Genomic DNA, 10988 nt, shown 5'->3' with positions numbered 1-10988 from the left:
ACTCTTATTTTTTGCAAGTCACGTCCATATGCATTGGGAGAGGACCCAATATTCCTCCGGATGTCTTCTTTCCCTAATGGTTTTTTCCTTAACAGATTTCCTTTTTGTCTCCTCTGAACAGCCATCCAAGGGCCAAAACCCTCTTCGCCTTTGTCACTGTAAGTGGAAATGGTTTCCTTCACCGATGGTAGTCGATTCCCGTTTGAACCACCTCCTCTATTAACTCCATTCGTGGCTTCTGGGCATATCTCCTGTCGATGACCAAGTTTATCACAATTGAAACACAAGGCTCCTATGCTTTCATACACTATGACTTGTTTCCTGCCCTCAACCCTAATAAATCTTGGTAAAGGTTTATCCAAATTCAACTGAACACAAATACGAGCGTATCTACCTCTTTCCCCTGCTAATGTGTGGCCATCAACTCTTAAGAGTCCTCCAATGCCTTTCCCTATCTTCTTCATGATTCCCAAATCGAAGTATTCAACTGGGAGCCCCGGGAGTCTTAACCATACCGTTACTGAGGAAAGAGATGCCTCGGACGCCCTGAAATTTGGTTCCCATTTTCGGATGGCAAGGAAACGACCTCCAAAGAACCAAGGTCCTCCTTTTAAAACATAGTCATAGTCTTCAACATGCTTGAACTTCAACAGAAAGAAATCCCTCCCCAGGACAATCACATAAGGACTATCTTTTAGTTTCCAGAGCTGATTAATCTTTAAAACTAAGTACTTATAACCCACAGTCTTACCAAAAACTTTGACGATAATTGAGTGCGACTATCTGTCCCTCACTCTTTGTTTTTCTTCCACCGTGAGTCTAACTTCCAGCTCATCAGCATCTCTATTGTCCTCTTGAACCAGATCTTCAGTTGCTTCCATGGGAAGATCTTCGTTAATGTTATCATCCTCAACATTATAGCAACCATACTCACCCCCCAAGAGAGAATCCTTATACGAAATTCTGGGTCTCGAACTAGGACTTTCAAGAAGAACACTCCCAGCCTTATCATCGATTATTTCATGCTTATCCTTGACCTTCTTCGTGCTTCGATGAAGTTCAGCCACCTCTTCTCCCGTGAGTTCATTTCTCTCAACCTCCGTAGAGACTCCTTAGTTCAAAATTTTTTCACGTGCTCTTAAATGAAGTTTTAGATGATGTAAGAGATGTTAAGAGCACGTGCTCTTAAATTTGTTCCAGCACCTTCAATGTCGACAATAAAACTAGACACCGCTCAGAAAATGTCCTCCTTCTCCCAGGATAACATGGACCAACTTCAAAAAAGTTCAACCAATTCGATGCCAACAACGATGGCAAGATCTTGGTAACGGAACTTGAAGACAATGGGGTCTAGCTACACAGAGGAGGAACTCAAATGTGTCATGGAAGACATCGACATCGACAAAGACGGCTTCATCGACCTTTTTGAATTTTGTTCCCTCTGCCGTTCATCTCCCGATGCTGTCACCACCGCCTCATCGCCTCGACGCTGTTTTCTAGCAAAAGACCACAACCATCAGGCATTCGCAAACACTGTTGGTAGCCGAACTGCCCAAAAGGGTTAGTGTCAGTTTCACAAGTTTGGGGCTTTTGTTTGTTGGACTAAGTGTCAGCTTTCAGCTCTTAGCATTCACTCCCTCCTTCTCTTTGTCTCGTGTTGAGTTTATTTTGCTCTGTAAGCAAACCCAATACTTTTTTAGTTGGAAATGAACCCCTAAATTTGATCTTCCGGTGATGTCACCTCTTAATTTGAAGGAGAGTGATTTCAGTTAGTGCCAAGTTCTCTGATTTTTGATAGTAGCTAAACATTGTCCCACATCATTTTTAAGTCGGTCATTAGATTTTGAAGCAAATGTTTTTGAAGATAATCAGTTATGTAACTGAGTTTCATTTGGGCAATTTAGTTACAAAAGAAGCATTTTTTTTCTAAAAGGAAGAGAATCAGTTACGGTTTTCTTCTTAGATTTGCAGGACTTCCTACTTCGTGCTTGAGTGCTAAAGCTGAACAGACAACCTCTACTGACTGCTCGAAGAGCTTCTGACCATTCTAGAGGTGAAGCTTCTTATCTGACTAGTAGAATTTCTACATGCTGTTTAGGAAAGTTTTAAGAAATTAACAAACACCTATTCTTCGAGCTTAAATCTTAATGCATCTTCATTGCTTTATTGTTTCTTGTGCCATTTTGTTATCAGTTCCCTGTGGATTTGTTTCATCTTGTTTGAAATGTTCCATATATGTTTTAAACATTAATTGTACTTGCATTGCCTAAAAAGAAATGGGTTTTGCAGCTGAATTGAAACACGTGATTAGGCAAGAAATGGAGAGTAATCGAGATTGCAAGGATAAACAAAGCATCAGCTACTTGATTAGTAGTGAAGGAACCGAGGGATTGAAAGGTCTGACTAAGATGCTAGGTATGCAGGGACATTGCTAGTGGAATGAAGCTGCATTTGCTATTTAGCTTATTGAAAAAAATTTTGAAATCCCCAATTTATGGACCATCTTGTATAGTTGCAGGATAGCAAGTTCTTCAAGAAAAACATCTTATTCACCAGGATTTAAAGCCACAGGTAGTGGTACTTGATTATCATAGTTTAATCGTATAAATGATGATTCTCGAATTAGATTCTGTTATTTGCTGTGAAGTTAGATCATTGATATGAGAACCCCTAGTGTAAACCATGTTGTTCGCTTTGAGAATTTATATAGTTAAAAAAGAATCAAACATTTTTGTTTTGTAGGGCTTTGTAGTGTACTTGCTCTTGTTGCATCTAGTGTCTCTGTTTAGAAATTAACTAGCATCTAATATCTATAGTTATCATGTGATGAAGACTAGATCTTTGGTTTATCAATTTATTTCTTATAAATTTGTTGTAACTTTGCAGAACTTACTACTGTCAACTAAAGGAGCAACTTTGCAATTGAAGATAGGAGATTTTGGTTTTGTAAGGTAACCATTTTAATTGGCCTTAACAAATTGGCACAAGACTTTGCTTATTGACATTGCTTGACTTTTAATTCCTTTTATTAGTATTTTTGTAAAATATTCTTTTGTATCCATTTATGAGAAACAAAGTTGAAAAACAAAGACAAAACATAAAGCCATTTCGGGGTCTCCCTGGTTTAGCAGAACATGTTTCTCGAACCCCCAACTAGGTCCAAATAGCTGGGCAATCCCATTTCGGCATCGCCTTAGATGTATCCTTTCATTTTTTCTGATATTGTTGGATTCAATTTCTCAAATATCATGATCTGGCATTGTTTCGCTTAATAGGCTTGAAGTAAGGTTTATTTAGTTGATGTCAACTTCATCTCGCTTATTAAATGGATGCATTTGGCATTTTTTCTGGTCAATCTGATAGTGCTATCTTCAAATTTTTTTTTTTTATCACTTTAGGACTCATCTATTGTACTAGCAATAGTTTTGATACTCTAGGTGGTTCACCATTGGACATAGCTTCAGAGATTATTCATAATCAGAATTATGACGCAAAGGTGAAAAAACTTCATGGCGTTTAGTCCCCGCAGCCCTCCCTTCCCTTGTTTTTTCTTTCGCTATCTTTTACATAAATGTAATGATCTATGTAGGCAGATTTGTATTAATGCTCTTTAATATTATTGTATTAAATTTTGTAGTTACATACATATTGCAAAAAAATTATGTATTTGATATTTAAATATTTATAATATTCAATTTATAAATTTTAATTCATTTTTATTTATTTCAATACTTTTTTATTTAATTACAATAATAATTATTGAAAAAAAATTAAAAAAGTAAAATTTTTAATTTAGTGGCATTTTAAATTTTTTAATATAATGACATTTATAATTAAAAACGCCACTAAATAATCAAATTTAGCGGTGTTTGTGTCTAAAAATGTCATTGAATTTAGTGACGATTTTAGACACAAACGTCGTTAAATTTGATTATTTAACGGATTTTTCATCATAAACGCCATTAAATTTAGTAGTATTTTTTTTTTCAAAAATGTCATCAAATTAACGACATTTTTTGATAAAATGTTACTATATTTTCCAATGCAGGTATAACCAATGCTATTAATGTTGTTTTTTATAAATGTCGCGAATCGTTTAATAGCATTTATAAATGTCACAAATCATTTAGTGACGTTTATAAACGTCAAAAAAAAATAAATCGTTAAGACCTATTTTACTGTAGTGATATATAGACACTTTAAGATGTCATATTAACACACCACTAATTCATAACAAAAATACACATAATGTTGAAATAAAAATACCAATGATTTGGTTTTAATGTAAGTTAAACTCTTTTATAATATAAGATATATATATATATATATTAATATGACTTATTCATCCATTAGAAGAAAACATATACACAATTAAATTCTAAATTTAATATATTAATATTACAAAAAGTCCAATAATTAATATCAAAACTTTATTTTTATATTGATTTTTTTAACATGTAACTTTATCTAATTAATTATTTTTAATCCTTTTAAAATTAAGTGAATATATATGATATTCGATTTAAAGAAATAATTATTTTTTAGATATTCAACACATATTCTGGAAGAAGTGAAAAGTTTTTATTTATTATAAGCAAAAATGAAAGTGTTGATTTTGTCCATACCTCTAGGGAAGCAAAGTATTATTATGTATTAGAGTCTTTTTTTACGAGATTCTGTACTTTTTTGTTTTATGAATGAAATTACCTTTTTGACTGACATTAATTTTATATTACCCTTTTTTGTTTTATACTTTTATATCTTTATTTTAATAATCAAATTAATATTATCTATTAAATTATAAATAAAGTGATGAAAAAAATTATGTGAGGTGACTTTAGTGTTTTTATTAATTATTATCAATAGTTGTAATCATGAGAATAAAATCTAAACTGCTCTATAAAATCTTTAAAATTGTAATTATATTAAATTTTAAGATAATATTATATTACAAAAATTATTATAAATACACCCGTCCGTACATAACACAAATATAAAAATTTTAAATTTTTAAATAATATTTTATAGTTAATTTTTTGAATTGAAAAAAAAAGTAACTTTCTTGACTTTAATTTTTTGAAATTATATAATATTTTTAAATATTTAATAAAAATAAAAAAATTATAAAAATATATATTAAATATAATTATATATTTATTATATCAATATAAATTAAAAATTATATATAATGAAAATTATAATTGATTTGTATATCTATATATAGCACAGATTTAAAAATAGATTTGCTTATAAGTTGAGTTATCCATTCAAATTGAAAGTTAATCCGAAATTTTAAAAGATTTAAATATAAATATTAAACTCGTCAAAAGAGCTTGAACAAATAAATGAGACTCAATTAAAAAATAAAATCAGATTTAAGTTTCACCATTTAAGATCCAAAATAAACCTAACTCAATTTTAAAATTAAAAAATATTTTTATTATAATAAGATAGTCTATTTGATTTATTTTTTTATAATGGATAAGATTCATTTACTTTATTATTTATAACAAGATAAAACTTAATTTTTTATGTAAAATATTAAAATAATAATATAATTTTAAATTATATTTAATAAAATAAAATTAAATTTAAACTCAAATAACTTATAAATTTAATTAAAATTAATTAAATTAATATTTTATAAAAAATAAAAAATAAAAAATAAAATTTTAATTTTTAATTTTAATATTTTGAACGAATTTAAATTTTATTATTTTATGAAAAAAATGAGATGCGAAAAATCAAATCAAATCGTGCATAAATACTTAAAATATCATGTTGAGCCAAAGTCGACCAGGTCTGACAACGAGCAGCTCTACTTAAAAGTAGTAGGAACAGAAATAGAAAGCTCAAAGCTGGGCTGTGAATTGACATACATTCTTTTTGTGTGGTCAAAAGTGAAATCCCATTCTAATCAGACCACTCTGTGTAAGCCTATAAACCCTCATCCATCGCCTTCCCATGTCTCTGTGGACATCTTTTTTTTCACTCTCTGTGACCAAACAATGGCTCACAAGCGGCCTATTGATGACCCTACTCCCGCCTCTTCCTTTGAAGAAGAAGAAGAAAAAGAAGAAGAAGAATCCTCTGAAGGAAACACCTCTGCTGAAGATGACGATGAACCGCAAAACGATGCTGTCGACGATGACGAAGAATATGAAGATGAAGAGGCAGGGGACGTGGACAAAACCCCTTTGAAAAAACAAAATACTGATTCTGGTAAACTCATGTCAGACTCGGAGTCTGACTCGTACAAGTCCCTGGCCTCCCCTAACGTCTCCGATTTCACCATTAAGCCCATCGTCACGAAGCCCAACAAATCCACTCCGAAGTCCACTCCCAAGCCAAAGCAGATTGCCACCGAATCAGGCTCAAAGCAAAAGAAGCCACCGTCATCTGCATCAAACGGCGCTGGTGGTAAAGTGAAGACGCCGGAGACCTCACGGCTTTGGAGCGAAGCCGACGAGGTCGCGATCTTGGAAGGAATGATAGAGTACAAGTCAAAGAAAGGATCTGACCCATATGCGGATTCCAGTGGGTTCCATGAGTACATCAAGCAATCGATCCAAGCCGAGGTGACGAAGAATCAGTTGACGGAGAAAATCAGAAGACTCAAGAAGAAGTACAAAATCAACGCTGAAAAGGGGCGGAATGGGAATGATCCTGTTCTATCAAAGCCCCATGATCACAAATCTTTCGAGCTATCAAAAAAGATTTGGTGTAATGAAACTAATAACAAGAGTAACAAGGGTCAAAAGAAAATGAAGACTTTGGGCATCGAAGATGAGGACCTGACTGAAGTTAACGGTGAAGTAACTATGGGATTGCCCTGTTTTATAAAAGAAAAGGAAGTCAATGCTGACGTTTCAACTGAAGTTTGCTCTGGCAGTAAAGAGGACACGGTGGATTTTTGGAAGGTTTATCCGTGCTTGAAGGGGTCTTTTGAGACGGGAGGATGGGAGCACGCCGGTGGTTTTTTGAAGAAGTTAGTGGAGAAGAATGGCGAGATTGGAAGAGACAAGTTGAACAAAATGGAGAGAGCATGGAGGGAGCTAAGGAGAGAGGACTTGGAGTTGTACTTGAAGAGGCTTGAGTTGGTTCAGGAAGTGGCTCAGGCTGCTTTGAATGCTATCAAGGACTTGAAATTTAGGTACAGTTTTTTGGTTTAAGATTTTGAATTGTGGGAATTTTTGTGTTGACAAATAGTTTTATGTTCTCAGTCTGTTTCTGTTTTGGGCTGAGCATTGATGTCATGTTTCTTCATCATAGTATGTTATGAATTTTGATTTAGAAGTGGAATCTTTTGATCCCATTTGTCTTAATATAAATAGTACTTATGTTTATGATTTCTGATGGATGGTAATAAGCTTGCAACTGTTTCTTCATGAAGCACTTGAAACCAAGTTTTTATAGCTGCCTTTAGGATATGGTTCACTTGTTATAATAAGCAGCAGATAATTCTCTGTTCTGAAACCTGGGAGGTTTTAGTTCAGTAGAATAATATGTTAACTGACTTAAAAAACACTTTTCATACCAAAGAATCGGTTTTGGAGAACTATGCAGTATTGATCTATTAAAAATAAGTAATCTTTTGTTGAGATTAAGTTATATGCTTTTTATTTAGATTTGTTAGCAATTGTTAGCAATGGTAATAAGAAACATGTAAAAGCCTAACGTCTTGTTAAAAATTTGGGGGCAGATCATTGTCTATGCGATGTTAGTTAGATTCTGAAAGCACATGCTTAAGAAAAGAAAGTTAAATCAATGCATAGAAGTTATCCACATAAATAATTTCTGTTCTAGAAGCATTGAAAATTTGATAAAAATAGGTTGATTCAAAACATAGAAAGTAGGTCTGACGACATATTCTTCAGAAAATTTTCTCCCTACACTGGGGGCTTAGACAATTATCTTTGCTTGGAAATAGGTGGTCTTCCCTACGAGTGAACTTACCATAGACCAAGTAGACCCATCACTCTTGTCTAACCTTATTTGTTTGTTCATTTTTTTGGTTTAGGGGGATGGTACAGCCCTTACAAGGAGGGAAAGGGGAAGGAGATCTTGGCTTGAAACCATGACCTCTATATCCTCATAAAGCCTCCTTGGCCTCTAGACCAAGAGGTGGAGGACTCCTTTATTTGTATCATGCTATAAAGGAAAGATGTTTTCAGATTTTTGAGATCTGTCTAGCTGTGTAAGGCTTATATGATCGATTCCTGCCTTTAACAGGTGGCTTCGCTATTAATGAACTTACCAGAGAGCAACCAAGTAAATTCATTACTCATCCAATTTAAATCTATTTTCAGATTATTGAGAGTCTATCAGGTTGGATAAACAATCCTCCCATGGTGTGCTAACTTATCAGTTCCCACGCAAGTAGATCTTTCCCTCAAGTTCCATTTTGAAATTATCCTTAAGGCTAAGGCAGCATTCATGGAGATGGTCCAATTAAGGGGTCTGGTACTGGTTCTGTTTTGTGATTTCGATATGTTCTCGCTGGTATATATGATTTGAACTTGAAAATTTTATAGTGCTATATATTTTACGTTACTGATTAAAATTTTGTCTTGATGCGACAAAGATGCTTTACCAAAGCTACACCAAGTTTTCATTGCTATCTTAAGATATTCAATGGTTCTTGTACGTGGAAATCACGTTTGCTTATCTTGATATCACGCATCTAGATTAGCAATGAGATAATTTAAAATTTAGTTCAGTTGATTCATATAATTAATTTTTAAAAATAATATTAAATAAATCTAATATTTAAATTTTAGTACAGTATTTATAATCTATTCTCTTATCCTCGATTGCTTATTTGTACCAAATAACCCATTTTGCAGTTTATTTGTATATAAAAAAAAAGAGGTGCGATTAATCTTTCTGTAAAGCCACCTATACGTCAGACCAATATAAAATAAGCGGTAAATAAACACTGAGAATCAAAATCCCATTTCTGTTGCTTTATTTCTTGTTAAGGACGGCAAAGCAATAAGTTTTTATTCACCCGAATGCAAAGAAAATATGAGATGAGCGTGAGCCTCATCGTCAAGATTCGGTATCCCGTACTTATGAACTCGCGAACCCCACATTTTCATCAACTTTCGCACGCACAAACCAATTCACTCACAGCTCAGGTTGTCACTTTCGCGCCTATCATATCAAACCAAATCAGGATCTACAAAGCCTTGAAGTTCATGCTAGCCATTGGTACAAAATTTCCCCTTTTAAGCCATTACTTGTTTGGGATCGAAACAGTTCCGCTGATGCATAAAGTGGAAAATCAGGGCCAAGGCTGGCTGTATGAATCTCAGTTTGGCAGACTATATGTCTCCCAAATTGGTCCCAACAAATACTACTTTCTTTTCACAATTGTTTTTTCTAACCAGTGAAAAAACTCCCCATAGACTTCAAATCAGACGTACAGAAAAAGTTAAAACTGAAAGACAAAAAAAATTTCAAAAAACATTACCAGAACTCAAAATGATGAACCATGCGAAATCCCCTATTCCTTTCCAAACAGATTCATTTCATTGCATTGATTTAAGCCCTGTACCTAAAAACTAGTATTAAAACTAAAATCCAGGTACATATAACCCTAAAGATTGAAAATCTAACAACAAAACAAGAAAATCGATCCGTAAAACATTATGGTAAAACCATATCATGGCTCCATTTTTTTAGCAGTTCAATTACCAAAGAGAAACTGTTGAAGCACCGTTTTCCTCTCCTTAGCCTTCTTGAGCGAAACCAACTGCTCATAAGCAAAAACGCAAAGACTCTGTGAATAAAGCATGGTTTGAGCCACTGGAGAGCTAACCAACACCTGCAAAAGCTGCTGTCTATTCAACCTTTCCAACCCGGCATAATCGAATCCAAGAGGAGCATTAATATGTTCAATCGATAAAAAGCAGGAAGTGATTGGCATTGATTGGAGAATGGCGATTTGAGTTTGTAAGAACTGGATATATTTATAAGCCTCTTGAAGCATGGTGCCAGTGTCCATCTTCTTGTCCCATGGCATTAGCTTTTGGAGACAACGGATCTTCTCACTTAGCTTTTGCCTACGCTTTCGAGCTAGCTCACTGTGTGGGATGATTGGAGGAGGAGAGTTGAAGCTCTTGACAATGGAGTGGAGGGTTTGAGGGTTGTCAGAGTGGGAGAGGTTTAAGTCGAGTCGAGTACGTTTAAGTTTAGGCGTAGATGAGGTGGAGGCAGGGGGTGGGGGTTGTTGGAGGGAGTGGAGGTCAGGTAAGGGTTTGGAAAAGAAGTTGAGAAAGTGAGTGGAGTCAGGGAGGAGGTCTGGGAGTGAGTAGTCGAGATCGATGGGAAGAGAAGGGAAGTCTTGGGTGAAGAAGTTGAAGAGACAAGGATCAGAGGGTAGAGGGACGAGAGGTTGGAGATTGGAGTCGTTGAAAATGGAGTTCAAGTTGGCTTCATGGGAGTTTATGTTAAACTCGCTACTGAAAGCAGGATCAGAATTTGGTGGATGAGCAGTGGAGCCCAAACTCGTCTCCATTTTCATGCTGCTTTTTGTGAAAAAAACGAACTGTTGCAAAGTGGTAGGCAAGGAAGGCGATGGAGCTCTTTGTTTCTTTTCTTTATAACAGACAAAATGCAAAAAAAAATGGGAATCTGTCTCTTGAGGCTCACGCACATAGGGACGTTATGAGAAGTGGGGCACGTGGGGGTTGGTTATTGGATGAACAGTACTGATGTTGGGAATGAGTGAGGCGGCGACTCGGGATTCGAGGATGATTGGGCGTCTGAGGCTACCACTGCTTAGCCGACGGTTTGTCTTTTAGGTAGTTTCAGGTGATCGGACGGGTTTGTGTATGTGATTGATCATTGATGCAATAAGAGAGAGAGAGAGAGAGAGAGAGAGAGAGAGAGAGAGAGAGAGAGAGAGAGAGAGAGAGAGATGTATGCTTGGGACTGGGACATGTTGGGAAATTAGATGGATCTTCTTTTACGTATAGCCAAAA

General features: G+C 34.9%; 4 protein-coding genes across 6 annotated transcripts; 2 read left to right on the top strand and 2 right to left on the bottom strand.

The window, feature by feature from the left end:
- Positions 1–20: 20 nt before the first annotated feature.
- LOC149514403 (uncharacterized) lies at positions 21–1087 on the bottom strand (the record flags this gene model as incomplete). The annotated part of the gene is made up of 3 exons (XM_089744962.1): positions 1038–1087; positions 825–981; positions 21–779 (listed from the first exon to the last, which is right to left on the bottom strand). Coding segments are annotated over exons 1-3 (966 nt in total), but the record flags the coding sequence as incomplete, so codon positions are not given.
- Positions 1088–1155: 68 nt separating this feature from the next.
- LOC149514402 (calcium-binding allergen Ole e 8-like) lies at positions 1156–2564 on the top strand. Its single transcript, XM_089745301.1, has 3 exons — positions 1156–1560; positions 1972–2053; positions 2290–2564. Exons 1-2 carry the CDS (start codon positions 1344–1346, stop codon positions 2040–2042), a joined length of 288 nt encoding a protein of 95 aa, XP_089601427.1. The 5' UTR covers positions 1156–1343; the 3' UTR covers positions 2043–2053; positions 2290–2564.
- A 3244-nt stretch (positions 2565–5808) lies between these two features.
- On the top strand, positions 5809–8580 carry LOC111298322 (STOREKEEPER protein-like). 3 transcript variants are annotated; one of them, XM_089745298.1, is made up of 2 exons: positions 5809–7153; positions 8310–8580. In XM_089745298.1, the coding sequence occupies exons 1-2, from the start codon at positions 6009–6011 to the stop codon at positions 8335–8337; spliced, it is 1173 nt and encodes a 390-aa protein (XP_089601424.1). In that variant the 5' UTR covers positions 5809–6008; the 3' UTR covers positions 8338–8580. The 3 variants fall into 3 exon arrangements, with proteins under 3 accessions (XP_089601424.1, XP_089601423.1, XP_089601425.1); XM_089745297.1 differs by lacking the exon at positions 8310–8580 and adding an exon at positions 8021–8188 and having other exon boundaries at positions 5857–7153; XM_089745299.1 differs by lacking the exon at positions 8310–8580 and adding an exon at positions 8233–8263 and having other exon boundaries at positions 5858–7153.
- Positions 8581–9546: 966 nt separating this feature from the next.
- On the bottom strand, positions 9547–10668 carry LOC111293954 (uncharacterized). Its single transcript, XM_022887040.2, has one exon. The coding sequence runs from the start codon at positions 10526–10528 to the stop codon at positions 9692–9694; it is 837 nt and encodes a 278-aa protein (XP_022742775.2). The 5' UTR covers positions 10529–10668; the 3' UTR covers positions 9547–9691.
- Between the last annotated feature and the right edge of the window lie 320 nt (positions 10669–10988).

Source organism: Durio zibethinus, chromosome 16 (genome assembly GCF_047325235.1).
Source record: "Durio zibethinus cultivar Kanyao isolate XHJ-2024 chromosome 16, ASM4732523v1, whole genome shotgun sequence".
Lineage (NCBI taxonomy): Eukaryota > Viridiplantae > Streptophyta > Magnoliopsida > Malvales > Malvaceae > Durio > Durio zibethinus.
This window is presented reverse-complemented; position numbering and strand designations above follow the sequence as displayed.